Genomic DNA, 22,920 nt, shown 5'->3' on the forward strand with positions numbered 1-22,920 from the left:
AAGAACAACGCAGGCATCTTATAAAGATGTTTTGAACCATACCAAAATTAAGTGATACATAGAGGAGAGAAAACAAATTATAAAAAGAGCATTACATACTCAGAGGCTGTTGTTGACAATGTTTTCGTTGTTGTTTTTGTTGTTGTTCTCTAGTTTTGGTTTTGGTTTTTCTTTCCTTTTTGTACAGGGATTATGTTGGAAGCTGGAATATACATCCTGCAGACAAAATGCAAAACTATTACATGCTCCGAGGCCAAGCAAGGCATCTGGAAATGGCTCATGGCAAGATGGAAGAAGGGATGCCCGTCACGCCTCGTTCCTCACGGTGCCACGGGGGCTCTTGGGGGGGGGGGAACATTCAAGCATCTTTCCCCATAGAGAGGGGCTGACTCCTAGGCAATCTGGGGGATGCATTTCCTGGAAAACCTTGGTCATCTTTCAAAACAAAACCTTTCTGGATCTATTTTAAACACCTGCTGGAAAGGTTTGAAAAAAATGTGTTGAATGAGATTATTTTTTTTAAAAAAAGATTGTGCAGTTTATAGATACAGGATTTTGACCTGAGTCTCAGTATCCTGCAGGTGACTTTATGCAAAACTTTGGTAGGATGGGCGGTCAATAAATTTTACAAATGAGTAAAATAATTTTCTATTGTCGCCTGGGACAATGAATGATTTCAACACATTGGGTGGGAAAAATATTTTGGACTTCAAGAAGAGAGGAGAGGGGCTTAAGACTTGTCTGCTAGATATGGCGGTTTAAATTATTCAAGAAATGGTGATTAACCATCAACGTTGTCCTTTGAGTGCCGTCTGCTTGGACTGTTCTCTGTTTTGGCCTTTCCCAGCTCAATGCGAACACCGGGATCGCCCTGGGATTTTCTCAAGGGACCCCCACCTTGTATCTCTATGGCCAGCCGCTGCATATCACCAGGCAATGCCAGGACTGCCGCATCTCTCCGAAGATTGTCTTGAGTTAAACGTCTGAAGAGGGAGGCAATTCACGTGAAACCGCTTTCCTAGATCTGGCTAAATCCACCCGGAGGAACGCTTTCCATCCTGTCTGGTGCTGGGAGGGCGGGAATGCTGCTGCTACCATTCGGCCATGCCACACAGCAAAAGGATTGTGCAAGCAAAGAATTTTTGGGCTAAAATCCAAAACATTACCTAGGTAGGGAAAGGGGTGGGGGTGGGGGAAAAAGGCAAACTGTGAGTGAGACTCAATCGGTGGTGGGTCTTCTGTGAAAAGACTTGAAAGTTGTCGCGGGACAGTTCAAAACGACGACATCCTTCTCCCGTTGGGTCTCTCGCAGCATTATCCCCATTTTCAGACCGCTTGGGAGTGGGTTTTTTGTTTTTTTGTTTTTTTATTAATTATTAACCGGTTGGAGTTTTGCAAACAAGACAGTCTCGGTTTAGATGAAAAAGTTAATAAACAAAATGGCGACTCCAATGTTTAACAAGATCACCATGACGACTAGGATGGGAGCTGAACCCTGAAACAGAGGAAAGAAAAAGAGGGAGAGGATTATAGGGGGACCCTCAGATCAATTGGGGGAAGGAGAGCTGGTCAATTGCTGCTGGAATTTCCATATCTCAGGGGCACCCCGGAACCAATGATTCCCAAGTCCCTGGGTTTCTCAACCTTGACTACTTGGTTGAAGACTTCAACTGTGGGCTGGCTGGGGAATTGTGGGAGTTAAAGTCCACCACATCTTCAAGTTGCCAAGGGTGAAAACACTACCAAGTCCAATGCAAGGGTCTGTTGGGTTCCCACTGTGTTTCTTCACTGCCCCTTCTCAACTGACCCTTAAAAAGATCCTTAAAAACTGCGCTTGAGCCATCCCCCTCAACTTTTCCAGTTGTGATTCTCCATCCTGTTTCCACCATAGAAGATGGCACAGACAAGCTTTAGGCATTGCATTAAGTCATTATTGGTTGAAGAAGCCCCACTGACCCAGAACTTACATATACAACTAAGCTACGAGCCACAGAGGCTGAGTTCTTATATCACGCTAACCAAAGTCAAATAATCCACATTCAGGGTTTGGGCAGTAGAAGCAGCTAAGAGGCAGGATGAAATGTCCGCACCTTGCTTTTGTTCAGGAGTTATTTTGTGCCATTTTGTGAGAATGCCCGCAAGATACTCTCAGAGGGCCAAATCCTCCATCAGAGATTCTCTTCCTGAGTTTGGGTGAGCGAAAAGGAGGGTCTGGGAAATCTGTTGGCTCCCCAATGGAAGGATTTGTTTTACAGCATTCCTCGTTCCCCATCCAGGAGAAGCAGCCACTTTGGGTGGCAAAGTGTTTAGAACTAAATAGCTGCTGCCTCCTGCAGATGCCTTGAAGGAGCTCTTGGGGAGTTTCCTTAGACCTATCTGCAGGACTGGCATTTCAAGAGGGGGGGATCTGGCAAACCCCCCCCTCTCTCTGTGTGTCTGTCTGTCTGTGTGTGTGTGTGTGTGTGTGTGTGTGTGTGTGTGTGTGTGTGAGAGAGAGAGAGAGAGAGAGGGAGCGCACTCCCCTTTTCCAGCATAGGAAAAACATCCTTGTTGCTGCATAGCAACATACTGCAAGGATGCTGGCCAACCAGATCAACAGCTCACACGCCTCTCCGGGATACCTGGCTGCCCAAGCTTGGCTTTATCCAGGTAGATGCACCTCCCTTTGGCCATCTGTCTACCATCCTTCAAGAACTCATCAGTCCCTTAAATCTGCATCTGTAGCCTTTCAACCCATCAGTCCCTTAAATCTGCATCTGTAGCCTTTCGGTTTAGCTTAAATAGCCCCCATTTCCTGATCTCCGAGGCTGGCAAATGGAGAACATGAGGCTGGCAAATGGAGAACACGTTACACAAACTATAATGGACCTGCTGGGGTTTTCCTTCGCCAGTTCCAGAACTGCTCTAAATATTCAGATTCCACCTGGGAATGTTTTGCTGAAACATCTCTCTGCTGCAACACACAGACTCACAGAGACTCCATGTGCAATGCCAGACTTATTTGAACAGGGCAAAGCCAGGTTGCACAACAAACTCAGCCGCTGCAAAACGCTCCCACAGAATGGAAGCAGGAGCAGCTTTCAGCCACGTGTAAAAGAGAAGGAGTTGGAGAGAGATGTTTTAGTATGAGAACAGGTGGATCCCAAGGATGTCCCTGTCCTTTTAGAGGGAATGAGGATAGAAAACGCAGTTCTGAAACGGGTGAAGCCCTACAAGCAGGCCAGCTCTCACACTGCCTACTGTTTTTTGTTCTTCCCTTTTTCTTCTAGGTTCTACATTTTGAGATTGGGGAAATTTGAACAAGCCAAAGCCAGATTTGACATTCCCCAGGGCCATCGCCTGAGGGCTAAAATCCCAACTCACATCAAAGTGGGTGCCCTTCCTGAGTAGGACTAAAACAGGGTCTTCCAACTTGGCCCTTTTATGACTTGTGGACTTCAACTCCCAAAATTCCTCAGCCAGCGTGCCTGGCTGACAGATTCTGGGAGTTGAACTCCACAAGCCATAAAAGGGCCAAGCTGGAAGAGCCCTGGACTAAAAGGACATGCTGGCTAGTTGATTTGGCTGTATTTAAATTGAATAAATAAATAAATAAACCACCAGACAAGTTCCAAAGTAAACACAAGGGGCAGTTTACACTTGGCCCAAACTCAAAGAGAAGTTCAGCAGTCACTCCAAAAGGCTTTCCCTGCAAAGGGGCTGGGGCCCCATGAATGGCTAATACTCATTGGATAAAGAACATTGCTCCACCATTCCCCCCATTGGCTCAGCAACTGCAGGAAGAATATCTGTCACTAACCTTCTATAAGCTTCTTACCTCTTTGTCCCCTAAATTCCAGCACTTTCCCATGTCCCACAGCCATGGAAAAGGAAAGCCACCCCATAGGATCTGATCCTGACCAGAGTCTGACAAATTCCCTGGACAGATGTTATATTCACACCTGACTGGTCTTGCACAGTATGGGAACTCCATCGGATAAAGCAAACCAGGTTTAGCATGATTTGACATTCATATATAGACAAAACCTGGGTTTCCAACACATCCCAACTTTGCTTAGCCATCAACCCATTGTAGCTGAAAGATCCTCAGGCCACACAGAGATCCATGATTTGACCATCAGCAGAGAAACAAGGGCTGCTGGGAGATCTCGTTGCTCAGTAAACCAAGGCAATCCTTTCAATTATATCAAAGGCTTTCTCAGATCTTAGCCCCTGCTAAGAATATTGTATAGTACTACCTGTTCTAAGAAAACCGCTTCATTGATTTATTTTTCTTAACAAAATCAAAAAAGGAGGGGGAAGAGGATGATTCTCGGTTTGCTTACTTTGCATAGTAGGCAAGAATTTGTAAAACTCATGTTCAACAGTCTTTGTTTTTAAATTAGACTTTCTGAATTGGTTGATGATTGAAAACATAGACAAATAAACTAGCACTGAACAAGGACACCACTGAGTGGAGGGCAAACCTGCTTGCTTCCAATATTTCTTTTACGAGAACGATTGTGGGGGATGACTTGAAAGTTATTCATTCCATCCCAGACTGTCAACAAACCACATTCTGTCTTGGTTCCTTGTGGGATGCAAATACAAGCAACCTCAGCTGTCCAAGAACTGTCCATTCAGTTGCTAAGCAGAGATGTGGAGGGTTTTAAGCTGGAATTGATAGTTTCAAGGGAGTTGATTATTGTCCCCTAGACACATGAATGGATGACACTGCTCTCAGCTTGCCTGCCCCTACACCGCCCCAAAGGTGGCTGATACCTCTGTTCCCTTGTCACGCTTCTAAAATTCCACACAACAAGGCTCATTGTGAACCACAGCAGAGGCCACGCTGTAATAAAGACTGCCAAAACTCTGATTGGATGGTCCTTATTTTCGTTAGGTAACACGATTTGATTTGAGTAGAAAGTCAGAAGATAAATTCAATTAAAAGTTTAAAATATAAACGTAGGGAGAAAAGGCACCAGTAATTGCAAGCACTGCATGCCAGTGAGCGCTCGCATATCCCAGGCACACTTTGTATGCGTGCAGAGCCCACCGTCCCTCAAGTGGTCTGCTCATCACAGCCAGGGCCATCACCGTCACTATTTAGGAAGTCTCACAGACCAGCCCATCCAGAGTGCTCCACTTACCGCGCTGGATTTGAGCTCATCTCCATTTTCCGCCTCTGACTCTAGTGCAACAGGTAAGGATTTCTGTGGTGGAGAGCAAGTTAAGTCCCACCTCAACAGCCGGGGTTCACCTTTATCCCCGAACCTCAGGCTCTCTAGTTTCTGCACTGCTGGCTCACCAGAAGATGCCGGCCTGACGTTCTCCTTGTTCTGGGAGGTTGACCTCAGCCTCTGGACACCAAAGGCCCGCTCTTCCCCAGGATGTTCTTCAGCCAGGTTCTTGCTGAGACCCATTTTGCCGTGATGCCTTTTTTGGGACTGCATCTCTTGCATGTAAGCGTCCATCCTCATGAGGGGCTTCATCTCCATCTTGTAATTGCTCAGCTTCTCCTCATCCAGCTCCGTGAGCTTGTGGCTCCCCGAGCCGTGGTGGTGTGGGCGGTGATAAGTCCACGAAACCACGGTTGGAGGGTCTGCCCACCTCTCCCGTGGTTTGTGATTGGCGGTCCCATGCTTGTGCCCACCACTCCGGCCTCGATGGTCTTCCAACTGGCCACTGCGCAAGACCCCGCCTCTCATCCCATGAGGCCCGCCCTCCTTGTCTTCGCCCCAGCTGTTAGGCCTCATGAACTCCCTACTGCGTCCCTCCAACAACATCTGGATTTCCCCGCCCCTCTCCTCGTCCATGGAGAGCTGCCTGGAGAAGTGGGCATTCTTGTTCCGACAGGAAGGACCCCGCGGTGGGGACGAGGAGGGGCTGGCAGGGAAGCTTTGCAGAGGGCTGTCGTCAGGCGTGAGATCCGAAGGTGTCGTTCCTTTCCTGTAGAGTTCTGGGCTTTCCTGCTGCAGGGGAGTCCCTGTAGAGAGGACCTCGATCTCATCGCTTGAATGCTGGTGCTTTGGCCTCTGACACTCAAGCCCTAGAAGGCGAACAAGAAGCAGAAGATGAGCAAAACAAGGTGGCCGTTCCACAAGGACCTCCTTCCTGTTGTCGGTATAGAAGAGGGCAGGAGAATACCTACCCATGTTCTATGTCAAGAAGAGATCTTAGGAACGGATGCAGAGAGAGCTAGCCTGTTGTACAAATACAACTAAGTGTCCTGAGACAGCTTCAAGACTACCAGTTTAACGGCCTCACTCCTTTTCATGAAACGCTCTCACCAAAAGTTTTCCTGAATATAATACACAATCATCACTGCATTTCTCCAGGGGAAGGAGGGAATCCAATCTTAACTGTTGAATCGTTATAAAAAGTGTAGACTCTTGAGTTTAGCTTAGCCCTTGGTAGCTTCACACATACTTTCAAATGAGTTTTTTTTTTAAGACCAGTAAGAAAATAGTTTGCCACTGCTGTTTTCCAGGATCCGAATATTTACTTTTTGGCCTGCAGTCACTTCTGGATATCCTCCTGGCCTTCTTTCCAAGTATTAAACAGGTCCAACCCTGCCTATTTTTTCCAAAATTACTTAAGGCCCTGTATGGGCTACCATCTTCTGCACGGCATTTCACAAAAGGATGTGTGTGCTTTCTCCAGAACTTCCTCTAGAAAATAAATTAATAAATAATTAAAGTGACATTTCTGCCACATTCTTCAAATTGTCTTGGCAAATAAATGGGGGGGGGGAAGATGTCTACTAAAAAGCAAAAGCAAAATAAGTGGAAATGAAAACACTGAAACTGTTAAGCATACGTGGTACTTGAAAAGATGGTAGGCCACTAAATCGTGAGGAAGACATTTTTAAGAAGAGATTGGACAGCCATTTGTCTGAAATGGTATAGGGTTTCCTGCCTGAGCAGGGGGTTGGACTAGATGACCTCCAAGGTCCCTTCCAACTTTTTATTATTATTATTATTATTATGGATCATCGCACAGTCAGCCAGATGTTCAGACTGGATTTGGCATGTTGTCTACCTATCGAGTCCTTACCCAGGACCTGGGATAGGCAGATGTGGATGTTTGATGGTATTACAAGTATCGTTGCAGGATATTATTATTAATATTAATAATATTATTATTATTATTACTCTTGTATCCATTGGTTTTACTCATTCATAGCACTTGGCACACATTTCCAGTGAAGATCAAAAGAGTTGGGTAACCTTTTCCAAATAACAAATTGTATTCAAAGGCACTGCAAGCTACACTCACTTCACAAGACGCATCAGACACCCATCAAAAGCAGGCAGAATTTCAGTCTCGTCATCACAACCACGATTTTGACTTTTTTGATCTTCACTCTGTGGTCACTCCTGAACACATCCTTCAAAAATTCAAATTCCAGTACATTCTGGTATTGGCAGTTTAAGGAATAAATCCCCTCCGTCGGAAAACCAGCCCTGTTTGCAAGTAAAGTCCCAAGAGTGAAGCATTTTCCAGATGTTGCTTGTTTGGGTAGATTATGTACGTATCTACAATCCATACCCATAGCTAACCACAATGCGAAATGTCTTGCCAAAGTCTCCATAGCCCAAGGAACCCTGGATTAAAATTACTTAAAGCTTCCATTTTTCACTAAGTTAGCAAAAGCCTTCAACTCAGTGCAAAGACTAGCATTGTTTGTTGTGGCAGCTGTGTATTAATTAGTGGGTTGCTTAAAGAAGGCAGCTTACATCTTTTCTTCCATCCTATTTTTGGCCCTGCCCAAGAAGACAGAGACACGCGCACGGAGCTAAGGCAGACCTTTATAGCAAAGCCTCTGCAGATCCCTGTTAGTGACTCCCTGCAAGCCTGTTGTTTGGATTATGTCTCCCAACGCTGTTTATTAGAGCTTGTGCTGATTTGGGCTGCTGTTTTTTATGTGGGCTGCTCCATTCCAGTGGAATGAATTTTGGCACCATTATTTCAGGTTCTCCTTTTGTTGGTTTATGTTTTAACGCTCACGACTCTCAATCTCCCCGAGTGCAGAAAATTAGGTTGTACATAAATGGGCAATTCTTAATGAATCATATCAGATCCACTAGATTCCTTTTTGGTCTCAGCAGTGACCGGCTACAGCCTCATCCGCCTTGCTGCTCCAATGATTACCATGGGGGAGATGTACCCTGTTCCTAAAAATAAAATAAAAAAAGACAGCCAACAGGGCATCAAGATGGTGAGCACTCTACATCCCAAATGGAGAAACAAGGAGGAATCCACAAAACGTGGATGGCCCTGCCTCCCTAGCCTAGAGGTGGGGACAGGAGAAAAGGAGCAAAGTCCGAGGTTCTGCAGAGGCTCTCCAGATTGTACTGACCGTTTTCTCGGTGCTGGAAGGAAGGCGAAAAGTCTTTGGCAGTGATCCTAGCAACCCGCGCTTCCTCCTGAGATTTCTGTGCTGCTGACACGGCGGCATCGGCCTTCGCCCGCGAATGGGAGGTCCTGTGGGAGACGGAAAGACAAAGGTATGAATGGTTATGGCCGTTGGCTTGGGTAAATGCGCAGATATCTGAACAGGGAAAGGAGGACATCAACAACTGGAAGGAAGACACACAAACTATTGGACTTTTTTGGCAAAACTCACAGCGAAGAAATGAACTTAGGCCTGCGTATCAGTGAAGTTACTTTTTCCAGCACAAATTTAATCGCAACGCTTTTCCAGCAAATTTGACTGTTAAGAACATACGCTAATGATAATGTAGAATCAAGAAGAAGACACTTTCCACATTTCACCCAAAGAACAGAAGAGGAGTGGTGGACGCTACAGACTAACAGATTTGAAGGAATTGGATCAAAGCCAATGGCTAGAATCAGGAAATACATAAATTGAGGCTATTGAGCATCAGCGGATGAGGGAAAAGAAAGAAACAGGCAGGTTACAAGATCACAATGCAGATGATTGAATCATTATTGTTGGGAAAGATGGAGGGCAATAGAAGAAGGGGACAACAGAGAATGAGGTGGCTGGATGGAATCACCGAAGCAGTAAGCGTGAGCTTAAATGGACTCCAGAAGATGGTAGAAGACAGGAAGGCCTGGAGGAAATGTGTCCATGGGGTCGCAATGGGTCGGACATGACTTCGCAACGAACAATAACAACAACAAATGAAAACAGTTCAAAATTTAACAAATTAAAGACACTCAAAAATCTGGACGATATTTGATTGTAAGGCTAGGGCTGCTGGATGGAGGATAGGAGGACAAGGATCCGGTTTGCCAGACTTACTCCCTGAGCCCACAACTTGTCTGGCTGGTTCAGCTCAGCAGCCCTAACGTTCAGCCTCCAGCTCCTATCTTGACCTTCCAATCAAGTCCCATGGATCACGGTTGAAACTCATTTGCAGGAAGGTCCTGATGGGCAAGGCAACTAGAACAGAGGTCTCCAACCTTTTGGGAACCAGGGACCGGTTCCATGGAGAGAGTTTTTTCCACAGACCAGAGGGTGCGTGGTTTTGTGTGCTGCCTGCATCCTGCAGATGGGGCTTCCCTTGTTTGTGTGGACTGGTTGCTGGCATGGCGCAGCCTGGTAGTGGTCCACGGACCTGGGATTGGGGACCCCTGATCTAGAAGATTGACCTAATGGGTGAAAAATAAGGTTGCAATCCTTCAACCTGACACACACCTGTTTTTCAACAGGCAGCAGTTTCTGTAGCCATGAGAGAATATCCAGGGCTACAGTCTCCCCTTACGCTCCAAAATGCGACTGGCGCAGTCGCACATGAAATGTCAGATATGTGGGATTTTTTTCTAGATATATTAATCAGTCCCTCTGATAAAAATGAGCATCGCGTACTATTCATACCGGTTCCATCTTTACTACAGCTGGATGATCCTTCCCAAGGCAAATTATATAATGTATGCCTGCAGGCTAAAATTAATTTGTTTTTACTTGTAATGTATCAGTAGCAACACAATTATTTCTCCTCAAGGTAAAGACACACTGGCACTGGAGCCAAACGATGGGATGTCATTAGCAAGCATCTGTTAGATTCTACAGGAAGTCTTCGTTGAGCAACTGTCCCATTGAGCGACTGTTTGCAGAGATGATGTGGATGAAAAAGTAAGCTGCAACATATTTGTGCTGGGGAAGGAATGGAGCTGATGAGGGGTGGACCACCCTCATCTAATAATCCTGTTCCCACTTCATGTAAACATAGGATCCTTTTGCAAAAAGAATGCATTACATCAGCGTTTCTCAGCCTTGACAACTTTCAGGTGGGTGGACTTCAACTCCCAGAATTCCCCAGCCAGCAAATGTTGATCTTCCTCCTTACTGGGGACCTCAAAAAGTGCTGCATCCTATGACACCCCTCTCCAAAGTGGTTTGCTGGAATTAATCTTTGCTTTCAATGTCCCAAAGATGCTTTTCCAAAAGGACAACTGGACGTCTTTTGTATTTTTCTTTGAAAACGTTTCCCTTCTCATCCAAGAAGCTTCTTCAGTTCTGGATGAGAAGCTTCTTCAGCTTCTTGGATGGGAAGTAAAATGTTTGCAAAGAAAAAAAAATCAAGAAAATCCAGCTGCCTTTTGGGGAAAAAAAGTACCTTTGGAAGATTGAGCATCTCCATAGAGGCTTTGCTTTCAACGGAGCTTCGGAGAAAAAAAACCCATCAAACAGAAGAGGCTTCCACCCACCAGCTGCTCTAGGTATCTTTGTGGTCCAACTTTTGGTGGACCAATCTGGGCAACCCTTCCCCTTTGAAGGACCTCTGTGTGATGCCAGGCAGTTACTATAGAGATGGGACGGGAGAGGCAACAGGGGCGGGAATTCCTGCTAGAACCAAAGGCACAAAATCCTCTCTTTTCCTAGAGAGCTCTCTTGGAAACAAAGCCACCGAAGGCAAGAGGGAAGGGAGAGGAGGAGAGAAGCCCACAGTGGGGGAGGTTTCACCTCCAAATTTAGACTGAGCCAGCCTTGACTGCTTAGAGCAGTGTTTCTCAACCTTGACAATTTTAAGGCATGTGGACTTCAACTCCCAGAATTCCACAGCCAGCATGGCTGGCTGTGGAATTCTGGGAGTTGCAGTCCACATGCCTTAAAATTGTCAAGGTTGAGAACCACGAGGCATAGAATCTGGATGCTTGGGAAGAGGGATGGGGAGGCAAAGCAGGCACGGGATCAGAGAGATCCACGACCAGGGTTGCTCCCCCAAAGGAGCAAACGACAAGAGGAAAGCCCTCCCAAAGACGATCAGACCACCTTCAGGAGTGCTGCTGGTGGGTGCTTCTCTGCGCAACCATCGGCCAGTTTATGATCAGGATCCCCAGCCAGGAGCTCTTCTCCAGCTTCAGGGGCATCGTCTCTGTCTCCCTCTGGAAGCAATCCACGGAGAAAGGTAGCCTGATCATCCTGGCCTTTGGTGCAAGAAGACTGGCGGGAGATAAATTATTGATTGACACTGCAGATGTTGGTTTCTGTCTGCAGACTTAAGGAGCCATCCATGCAGGAGGAGGAAGAATGCAGGAAGGGTGCCCTGTTTGTTGGGGGGGGGAGGGCAGAGGAAGGAGACAGCACAGTGTTTCTCAACCTTGACAATTTTAAGGCGTGTGGACTTCAACTCCCAGAATTCCACAGCCAGCATTGCTGGCTGTGGAATTCTGGGAGTTGAAGTCCACACGCCTTAAAATTGTCAAGGTTGAGAAACACTGACCGTCGACAGCAGCTGTTGGTTTCTATGGCCTTGCTTGGGAAACATCAGAGACCCTTTTTCGCATCAATATTCTGTGATTCAGAATTGTTAGTCCCACTAGCCTTGCCACTGGGCCACTGTAGAAGACGGTCTGGTTCATGAAGCATTTCAAGCCATAGTTCCTTTCACAATGGATTGTTGAATGTGCCACAACTATCTGGATTTACACGATATTAAGCTAGAAAGTAATACACCAACCTTACAAAGTGCTAGATCCATGAAGGCTACTATGTCCTGTATTAATCTCATTTCCTCAACCAGCAATAGTTTACCTGGAAGCACATCGTATGTTCCTGACCAACAATAGTTGGCTGGTTCATCTATAAGATAATGACATAGACCATGAAATACAAACGTGGTTGGCTAGGTTTTAAATATCACCCGGAGTCAAAAGTCAACAAAACATGAGCCAGATCAGTATGATATGGAACCCCAACCAAGAGTTGAGTTCAGCCATGATTTGTTGATTTGTTGACTTTTTGACTATTGCAACATCAATCGATGCCAAAAGGAAGCAACATTAGAAGATACAGCATTACTTATGAACCAGACGAGTGACTCTCACTGGTCACTGTAAATACATGGGCCTATAGAGCTCAGAAGGCATGTCAGGAAAGGGGAAAAAAGAACTGAAATAATATTCTAAAATTGTAGGCATTGGAACCGGCAGCCTTCCTGCCCTGAGCATGCTCCAGCTGCATCATTAGGAGGGGGAGGGTCTTTGAGATTTCCACCCATGCAGTTTAGTTTCCACCTTCTCAAAAACGGCCACTGTCTGGTAAGTTCCCCCCCCCATCTCTGAAATTCCACCTTTAACTACATTTATGACTTCATCTGATTCTCAGCAGATTGCCATCAGCATCTAATCAATAATTTATTAAACTAGTAATCAAATATCAGGTTGTGGAAGTAAACCATTAGCCAGCGCCATTAACTTTCTGTAGACAATTTCCAACTCTCATACATCATTACCTCCGTGCTATTCCCTGCTTGCTCCCTGGAACGTGGCCCTTAGCTGGATCTCTAATTGGGAAAGGAAAAGCAGCTAATGAAACCTCTGGCATGACACAAACATCTGCTCTGGCACTCTGAAACCAGACAGGAGAGCAAGTGCCCTGAATTACAAACAGCAAAGGCCTGGCTTCCTGGTTGACAATTGACTTGTCTTAATTGATGCTACAGAGGCAGGCTGGAGAGCATGCAAAGCAGCTCAGCTGCCAGATGGCTCTTTCAGAAGAAGATGCTCCCAGATATCCAGAGTTTTCTCCCCCATCTTTACCAGAATCTACCTCCTAGCACTTGTAACCTCAGCTGTAATGATCCACGTATGGGATTCACTGGTACAAGATGGAGGGATTCTCCTCCAACCTGTTAGACAAATCAATAGAGGATAAAGATAGGAACAGGCAACATCTGAGACAGCCTCTTTCTTAGTTGTTGGGGACCTGCTGTGCACCACTGCCTCTCCTGGGCATCTAGGAAGTCCCTGTGAAGAATCCTATGGTTCCCAATGGCAGGAGCAGAGGAATTTTGTTGGCTATGTTGCCACAGGGCAGTTTGGATCTGGGGTGAGACTCTTCTGGTCTCCCAGAGCATCCATGCCATTCATAGTGGACTTTCACTTAGGACATACTGAGTCCTTCTCAAGATCCCCATCAATGGGATAGCAGCCCCTTTCTTTCCAACCAACGTGCATTTCCTGCTCATTCACGAAACAAGAATAGATCAAATACATATTTCATCTTCCATTTTTGAATTTTAACATCAAGCCTGCATTGTTAGTCACAGTGGAAGAAGGAAATGAAGTCTATGCTTGTTTGATTAGGTTAGATCAGTGTTTCTTAACCTGAGCAAATTTAAGATATGTGAACTTCAACTCCCAGAATTTTGGGAGTTGAAGTTCACACTCCTTAAAATTGCCAAGGTTGAGAAGCATTGGTTTAGACGGTTGTATCTTTTCTTGAAGGTGAAATTAAATATGAATTAAAGATGACGTATGTAACTCAGAGAAAAGGTGTGCAAGGCTGTGCTGCAAATTCTTTTGACTTTCAGCTCAGGATGAGTCACCTGTATGTGCTCAGCATAAGACAAAGCAACATTTAGGAGATGTGGAGTGATGGGGGACATCACTCCACCTCCATCTAAAAGGTAACATGGAATCTGTCTGGGTTCCTTCCGTCAGAGTATATGAAAAATATGTGTCCATGTGCATTTCATTTGGGCGCAAGCGTTTTTAAACCCAGCGTGAGAGCCTTAACAGGGGCATCAGGTTGAGTTAAGAACCTGTCCGCATAGGTAGCTTTTTCCCAAGGTGCACAATGGGTGGTCACTACTCACATCTGTTAAGCAAAAATGTATGTTCATATCACAGTGATGTTCCTCTGAAGCACATGTTCACCAGGAGATGTAAGTGGGCTTCAGAATACAAGGAGCTGGTTTTGGGTTATTTTGCGATGACAGCCCTGCCATGCAAAACCTGTGTACCAAATTTGGTTATTTACAGATTGCAACTTAATTAACATCTGGAGAGGGACTTGCAATTCCCACCATCTGTCACTTCTAATGGAACACTATCAAGGGCATCACAGAAGTGACTGATTAAGACAAGGCAGGCAGGAAAAATTATACACAGGAAATGTCTGGAGGGACAGGAAATCAAGCCATTGAGGGTTCATCTGCAAGGACTCTTTTTTTCATCTGCACTCGCTTTTTACACATTATCAGATGCTAACAAGGAGAGACTCATGGGTTAAATCAAGCTGGGTAGATCTTTCTCTGGATCTACTGATTTCTTTTCCATTGTTATTTCCCAGAGTGGACTACAGCAATATGTTTTATAGAGCTATTGTAGAATCAGATCTGAAGGGCCGATGTAAATGTTTGGGATTGAGAACTGACATGTGATTCCTTAGAAAAATACAGGAATTGCATATACCATCCCACACTGTGCCAACTTTTATGCAAAACCCATCCTACTTGGGTTGTATGGTCCAAATTACTGCAAAGACTCCAAATACATTGGAAACTTCTTTCAGTACCAGATCTTTAGCTCCCCAACCCAAGACCACCAACATGCTAAGCATGAGCACTTCACTTTGGCTCTCTATGTTATATGTGGTTGACAAATAATGACTTATAGATTAGTAAGTCAACTACACCCAGCCAACTGCAGTTTTGTTAATCAACTATAGCTAAACAAGGATAGTCTTGCAAGGAGTGTGGGTGGTCATTATCTATGAAGCCCTTCATGGCACAGGTCTGGATATCTGTGGGACCATCTGTCTCAAGCGTATCTGCTCATCCAACAATATCTGACAGGGTTAGTGTGCTCCATGTCCCCAAAAATTATTTCTACTACTAGGAGAAGAAACTGAAATATGTCTACAAAATCAGTGCCCAAGTCAAGTAGAGGTTCAGACCATCATCTTCACCATGGGGTAAAAGGTCTTCGGTGTAAAGAACAGCCATGCTGGATGCTTTTCAAGAGAGGTAGCAATGATTCTGTAGACATGTTTCTGTCCTCCTATTTTGGGTTTCTTCTCCTGGTGGTAGAAATAATTTTTGGGACATGGAGCACACCACTCCTGTCAGATATTGTTGGATGAACAGAGACACTTGGAGACAGATGGTCCCACAGATATCCAGACTTTTGCCATGAAGGGATTTATAGATAATGACCACCAGCCTCTTATAACATTTTAGGAGTCTAGAATCCATTATCTTTTTTTCCAACAGGAAAAAAAATATGAATTATTGACATCTGCACCTTCTGCTCCTCAGCAACTAGTGAATGGCCACAACCTAGCATGAAGTGCTAATTGGGTCATGATCTACTAGCCTGTATCATTCATGTCCTACGTTACCTTCTATGTTCTAACCGGCAAGGCTCTGGTGCCTGTAAAGGCACAATGTTTTCCTTACCATGAGCAAGTCTGTATTACTGTTTGTTGCATCTGGAGGCCTGCAGTTTGGAGTGTTGGATGAATCTGATATGGGCAGATTCTGAAATAATTTGATCAGAGTTTAGTCATCTCCTGGCTTTTATGCTTTCCAAATGTTCAAATACAGCTTTGGAGTTACAAAACAGATCAAAATACCCTTTAAAAAAAGTTTGAGAGAACAGAGAGTGAAAATATGTTTCTAAATTTGTACTTAAATCCATTTTTGTACACCGTTCCCCCCAGCCCCCAAAACAACAGATAGCAGTAGAAGCAAACTGGGCTGGACCCTCTAAGCCAGAGTTTCTCAACCTCCGCAGCTTTAAGTCCCAGAATTCCCCAGACAGCTGAGGCTGAGAAACATTGTTCCAGATCAACACACACAAGAGCTCACAAACAGGCTGATTTGCCCATCCATCCAAAAGGTGAAAAAACTTCAAACTTGACCAGTTGAGTGGAAACTGTTTGAGTAGGTTGGCTCACTGTGATTGGAACACACAAAGGGCCACCATGATTGCAACACACAAAAGGGGCATTGTATACTCTGCATTGTCAAACGCATTTCTTGTTGAACCCAATAGGCTCTCAATGCCACCCTGACAAGCCACAACATTACAAGGGTAACCAAAGGGATTGGCATTCATTATCTAGCTAAGTTGGGGCTGAGGGCAAAGCCTTTAATTATCTGGATTACCTAAAAATCCACGGCCAGCTATCTTTTTGTCCTGCTGCAGAGCACGATCGGCATAATCTAAAATAGAATGAGATACCACCTTCTTCTTGAAGGCATGCCTCCTTAGGAAGGAGCAAAGCTTGTACAGAGTCTCTGTTTCCGGTGATGGCATCATTCATTAAGGCAGTGATGAGAACAAACTCTTTCTGGCTTTAGACCTTAAAATCAGGTCCAAAGAGTCAACAGCCCAACAGATCTTGGTGGAAAGCAACTCTTCAATCTGCTGAATGACGATCCTGGAATTGTCTTTCAGCAACATCTGAAAAGTCTCCACTGCCCAATTTTGCCCTAAAGCAACTTTCCTGAAGGAAAGGAAAGGAAAGGAAGGACGGAAGGACAAGAGACAATAGAGAAATGCAGAAATACACCTGAAAACAAGCAGCTTGAGGGAGTGAACATAGCTCTTCTTTCAAATTGCAGGAAAAGTAGTTTATGTCTCCAGTTTTTGAATAGTAAAAGCTGCAGCAGCAGCAAGAAAAGAAGAAAGGAGGAAAGAAGAGGGGGAAGGAGAAATGATTTACGCAGTCCAAAAGCAGCTCTGGAATCAAAATGCATTTGCACCAGACGGCTCTTCACCTGGTTTAACTTGAGCCATTGGTCTTAAGCATTATATCCGGTCTGGATTAGCTCTTCCATCTTTCCAAATTTTTTTTTCCAAATTAATCTCTTTCGGAATATATCACAGTGTTATTAAGAAGTTTGTTAATCGCAGGGTGCATTACGGACACCATGATTTAGTTCAACTTTCTGGGTTTACATGAAATATGGAACCATAAATCAAGCCTGAGCTAAAAGGGGCCTGGCTAATTTGCGTAAAGCTCATTAATAGTTCCTATTTTCATGTTGTCATTGTATTTATTTTACCATTTGCATGTCTATGCACAGAATCTTTCAGAATATGATGATGATGACGACGATGATGGTGATAATGACGACGATGATGAAGTAGTCAGTGCAGGCCTGTCTGTGTCACAGAGGTTTGACTACAACTTTCTGAAAATGTCCTGAGGGGCAACCTGCCCTGCGTGGCAAAGGATTCCAGGTGTTTGCAGTTAAAACCTCTGCAGAATGCCAGCTTGGGGGAAATTCCTAGAGTCACTCCTCAGCTCTGGAGGCTCCCACTCACAAAATAGATGAAGGGCCTTCCTGACGGAAAGTATCTGAGCCTGATCCTTGAACGGGGCTGGGCCTCTCCTCCTCCTCCTCCTCCTCCTCTCAGGGAGGGAGTCTCTTTCTCCCCCCCCCCCAGGGGCCACCCAGTCCTTCCTCCCTGCAACCAAACTGGCAGGATTAGTCAGCTGAGGGCCCGCCAGAAGGGGGAGACGTCTGAGCAGCCTTGTCTGGGCCAAGCTGGGCATAGGGTGCAGGGGGGCTGAGACAACAGGAAAGACTGGGGGGAGAGCGGGGGGGGGGAGGAGGTTTGTCCCAGATGTGAGGGGTGTGTGTGTGGGGGGGGGAAAGAACCACAATTCCCTCTCTTGCACATGACTGGCCCTTTCCCTTTCCCCGCCTTGATCTCCTCCGAAAAAGGAGCGCCTGCCTCGCCAAGGATGAATCACCGGAGCCTCTGCCTGCCTCCTTCCTGTCTCGCTACCCTGCCGCTCCACTTCTGCCAGCTTCCATCTGGCCTTCTTGTTGAAAAACACCCCGAGAGCGCAGGGACAGAACGTTCTGCGCCACACGCTCCCTCCTTCGCCCCGCTTCCAGCCTCCTCCGCTGCCTTTGGGGGAACCCCCTAGCCGGGCGGGCCCCATGCACAGCACCCCACACGTCATTCTAGGGACCAGGAGAGCGAATCCAATTCTGCAAAGGCTGCCCAGCCATCCCCACCCATCCGGGTTTTCTTCCCGACCTGGCGCTGAGGATGGGCATACCCTGCAGCGCTACTTTGGTATTCTGTAGCAGCGAAGGAGGAGGAGCTGTGCACAGGAGCCTCAGCAAGCAGAGTAGCTTATTTCAATGGGGGTGGGGGGGGGATGGACCCTTTTATAGCCCCCTCCTTTGCTGGGCTTGTATGCATTGTGAAAAGAACCCCCCTGCTCCCCCCAGGGGAGCATCATCTGCCAGGGGACATCTGCCCTTTGGGAAGGTATCCTTCCGCAGGTGCCCCCTCCCCAACCTTTCTGACTGTGGCAGCTTTGAAAACAACATTTCTGAGGATCTGCTGAAAAACCCAAGCTGGCCTCTTCTTCACCAACAATTGCAGGCCTTTGTCTCACCCTCTTTAAGGTGCCACAAGACCCCTCCACACCCCACAGACATTGGCTGTGGCCAACTGAACTTCAAGTCTTACTTCTTTGGTTTAAACCAGGGTTCTCCAAATGTGGCATCATTAAGACTTGTGGACTTCAGCTCCCAGAATTCCCCAGCCAGCATGGGGGTTGAAGTCCACAAGTCTTAAAGACAGCAAAGACAGACAGGCAGACAGACTGACAGAGCCACTTCTGAGGCCAGAGATGCCAGCCTTTCTACAATATGTGCCATTCATACAATTCTCCATTGTATTTGTATCTCAATTCAATCCTCTTGGGGTTGTCTGAATGTCCAGACTGGCCCAGGAAAATGTCAGAGAGTCCTTGTTATGAAGCTGCCAGAAAGAGGATTACCAAATGCAAGATGAGTATTGTATTTTTGAAGCACAACTCATTTGCGGTGCTGGGAGATTTATTACGGTCTCTCGGGGTTGACAAACAACACTTTATACATGCTCATCCCTTGAAGTATTGCAGTGTTTCTCAACCTTGACCATTTTAAGGCATGTGGACTTCAACTCCCAGAATTCCACAGCCAGCATTGCTGGCTGTGGAATTCTGGGAGTTGAAGTCCACATGCCTTAAAATGGTCAAGGTTGAGAAACACTGAAGTATTGGAAGATGGCTACCAAGTCTCCATCACATTTCAGTGCCTGCATCCATGGACTCTCCCTCTCCCCTCTAAAATAGATCAAGGTGGGATAGCTCTCCTGCTGTTTTTCCTGAAACTTTGACTCTCTCTCTAATCATCTCAATTGAATCTTGAGCATGCAGCCTCGGATAGATTCTGCCCAAATCAGAGCACAGACTTTAGTCTTCATCTTACTCTAGTCGAGGAAGAAGGTGTGTCTACATTTTATTCTCTTGTTGAGAGAACTTTTCTTTATTACTGTTCGCCATAAATGGGCACCTTCTCTCTCAGTCATTCAGCCCAGATGTCTAGAACGAGAAGAACTGGAAATATGCTTCCCATTCATCCAAGTTCTGTGGTGGCCAGATAAGATTACGCGCTAGTAAGTGGAATCTCTTTGGTGCACAGAATGACACAGAAATGTGAATAAATAAATTACACACAAGGAGAGACACCCCACTTCTTTTCTTACTTATTCACACATCCAAAGGCTTTGACAACCGTCCTGCATGATAATATTGCTATTAACGCCACCGCCTGTTAAGTGTTAACAGAAAGGCTTCTCTCCGAACTGGGAATATTCAGTCGTCCATCTGTAAGCCAGGCAGGGCCATTCTGCCTCCCGAAATTAACATCCGTGATGGCATGGCTGAAATGTTGTCAATGGCACAATTTCCCACTGGCTTGGGACAAGAAATTAAATTAATGGTGCTAAATCTGCCATAGAATCTGCCCTCTAAAGCACCTACATACTTTTCCCAAAAAACTTAAGATGAAGCCCGGCCTCCTTTATATTGCTTATCTGCTCCTGGGATCTTCAGACCTGAGCGGAGAAGCAGAGCCACAACTTCTCCAGGCAGGGCAAATGCAAGAGGTGGAGCAAGGGTGATCTCAGTGCAAGATACTTTCCCGCATTCTTACAAAACCCCAAGTTTATGCTAAGCAATCTATTCCCAATCAGGATGCTGAGCAAAATAACTGCCCAAGAAGTAGCCAGCCCGCACACTTCTTGCTTTATAGAATTTGGTCCATTGCACCACTGAAAAACACCAAAGATAAAACCTTGGTTTTTAGTTGATTGGAGTGGCAAGCAAAGGATACACCCAGAAGGAAGTTTTAACTCAGACAGCGATTGTATCGAAGGAAAAAGAAGCCTGCCCAGCAAATTGTTCCTGGACCGTGATGGATTCCAAGCTCTGATTTAGAAGATACCACTCAAGGAACTGCTGCTGTTCCCATGCTTACTTTCCATCTCCTAGCTGAGGAGAAGAGATGCTATTACGATGTGGCTGCTGAATTCCATAACTAAGTTCAGTTTGCAATAGACTGCCACAGAGGACTAAGGAAGCTACTGGCTGCACGTTGACCAACTCAGCAGAAAATCTACAGCCTTATTCAACTTACTGGAAGCACAACTCCACCCGTTCTCCATCAGCACTTTTCACCAGGTGTTGCAGGCTCAGATCCTAGGGAGGACCTAAAGCAGTGGTGGCGAACCTATGGCACATGTGGCAGAGGCAGCACTCAGAGCCCTCTCTGTGGGCACACGCACTGTCGCCCCAGCCCCGCCTGCCCCTGCGGCTCTCTCCTCACCAGCAGCCCCCTGGAGGAGAGTCGCCCCAAAGCACGGCCCACGCGGAGCAGCGCAGCCAAGGACATAGCAGCCAGGCAGCGGGGACAAGACTCCGCCCTCGCACCCCATCATGCGCAGTTGATGCTGCGGGGCACAGGCGGAGGGCATGGCCACCATGGCACTGGTGGGCTGCCTGGGCGATCTGGAGCGGGCCATGGAGGCGGTAAGTGGCCTTGCGGGTGGGTGGGGTGGTGGGCGGAGCAGGGGGTGGGGTGGGAGCAGAGCAGAGCGGAGCAGGCAGGACGAGGGTGGAGCGGGGGCAGGTGGTGGAGCAGGGTAGGATTAATTTTTGGGCACTCAGTCTCTAAAAGGTTCACCATCACTGACCTAAAGAGTGGATCCCAAACTCACACCTTCAAAAACACTAAACATAAGAATGCAAATCCCGTCCTCCTCCTCGCTGGTCAACCTGCAGGGTCACTGCCAAAGACCTACCTGGAAGCTGCAATCTCCGCTTTCTGCTTGGCGATGGTGGCCGCACGCTCAGCCGCCTCAATGGCCCGGTCCACCTTCTCGCGGATCTTGCTGGCCCTCAAGGGGATGAGGTTCTTGCGTTTGCCGCTCACGAGAATGTTCTGCTTATACTTCCCCTCCTCCTTCGTGCCGTCGGGGAAGGTCATGCAGCCGTAGCCATGACGCTTGTTGGTGGCCCACTCCCCTTCGTACTTGAGGCCGTCCGAGCGCTGGCTGATGCCGAAGCCGGACCGCTTGTCGTTCTTCCACTCACCCACGTAAATCTCTGTGGTGGTGGCATCAATGTCATCCTCCATGACGGAGATTTCGGTCTCGGCTTCGCCCAGGCTGATGGTGGAGTTGATATCACTGGCGGTGGAGCTCACGGTGCTCATGCCTGCCTCGCTTCGGAAGGAACTCTGCTTGCTCCGCTGGCTGGCCAATGAGCTCTTGGATTCGGATTTACGCAACTTGAGGCCACTCAGCAGGGAACGTCGGAAGATGCCCTTTTTCTTGCTCTTCAGGATCTCCGCGTCGCTGTGGGCCATCAGGACAAATCCCCCCCTTGAGACAGCGGGGCTCCCAGCCATAGCAGGGGATGCATCAGGGTGCAATGCTGTGCCGTTGGTGTGTTCGCTGCGCAAAGAGTTGATCGATGTTCTTAATGGCGACCGGATAACCGCAGCCATGCCGTATGGGACACTCTGCCGAACACCGTAGCCCTGACGCATCCCTCCGGCCCACTGGCCTTGGTAAGTGCCTGCGAACGAGAGGGGGGAAAGGAAAGGGAACAGAGTTAGCAGGCTGGCCACAACAAACCCTTCCCAGACACCCTGTCCTGCCTGGTGGCGTGGGTGGTGTGGGGCCACGCAGATACTCACCCCACAAACTTCAGGACATTCCGTTACATTTCAGTTCACAATATGTTTTAAAAGCAGGTGCTTTATAAAACTAGCCCTGATAATTTTACCTAGTTTGGGTAATGAAACACAAGAAAAGCAACCAAGCTCAGAGAGCACCAAGGACACCTCAGCTGCCTTTTCTCCAGTTGGGGAGAAGAATTTTGTCCAAACTTCCATTTCTGGAAGAGACTGAGATTCCTTTTGCAGCTTGGGAGTGGGGGAGGGCACTCAGCTCAGCAAGCAAAGCCAAAATAATTTGCCACCAGAATGTGGGATGAAGCTCTTGACAGGTGGCTGTGGGTGGGCGAGAGGGGGGTTGTGCCAGGGCTCTGTTGCTGAAAACCCACTGCAGAACAGTTCCTGGCTGGTCCAGGAGGGATCAGTACTCTGCACCTGCTAGCATCTGCTTACTAACAAACATCTTAGAAGTTCTTCATCATGTTTACATCCTGTTCGTCTCCAAGGAGCACCTCAGCCCAGCTTACACATATATTTTTGACAGCCAGTCTTCCAGCAAATTCTGGATCAAGCCATGACTTTTTTTCTTTTTATGTGATTTGTCACATCAACTGTGATTGCAGCATAGGAGGCTGGTTTTCACCATGACCTCTCCCTGGGCTGAAGTGTCATGTGAGGACTTGAATTTAGTGTTGCAAAAGTA

The 22,920-nt window shown here is 46.7% G+C and overlaps 1 protein-coding gene across 3 annotated transcripts in view; it reads right to left on the reverse strand.

The window, feature by feature from the left end:
- Nucleotides 1–14: 14 nt before the first annotated feature.
- JPH3 (junctophilin 3) overlaps nt 15–22,920 on the reverse strand; it is a 35,190-nt gene continuing 12,284 nt past the window's right edge. For 2 of the 3 annotated variants that reach the window (XM_039318623.1, XM_039318621.1), the window contains exons 2-5: nt 21,340–22,117; nt 8,345–8,469; nt 5,133–6,031; nt 15–1,495 (exon numbers count right to left, since the gene is read on the reverse strand). In XM_039318623.1, the coding sequence (XP_039174557.1) occupies nt 1,415–1,495; nt 5,133–6,031; nt 8,345–8,469; nt 21,340–22,088 (1,854 nt within the window). In that variant the 5' untranslated portion in view covers nt 22,089–22,117 and the 3' untranslated portion in view covers nt 15–1,414. The remainder of the gene's footprint in view (nt 1,496–5,132; nt 6,032–8,344; nt 8,470–21,339; nt 22,118–22,920) is intronic. The other variant, XM_039318622.1, reaches the window with a different exon arrangement.

The sequence above is a fragment of the Crotalus tigris genome, unplaced genomic scaffold (genome assembly GCF_016545835.1).
Source record: "Crotalus tigris isolate CLP2741 ecotype Arizona unplaced genomic scaffold, ASM1654583v1 scf7180000021447.437961, whole genome shotgun sequence".
NCBI lineage: Eukaryota > Metazoa > Chordata > Lepidosauria > Squamata > Viperidae > Crotalus > Crotalus tigris.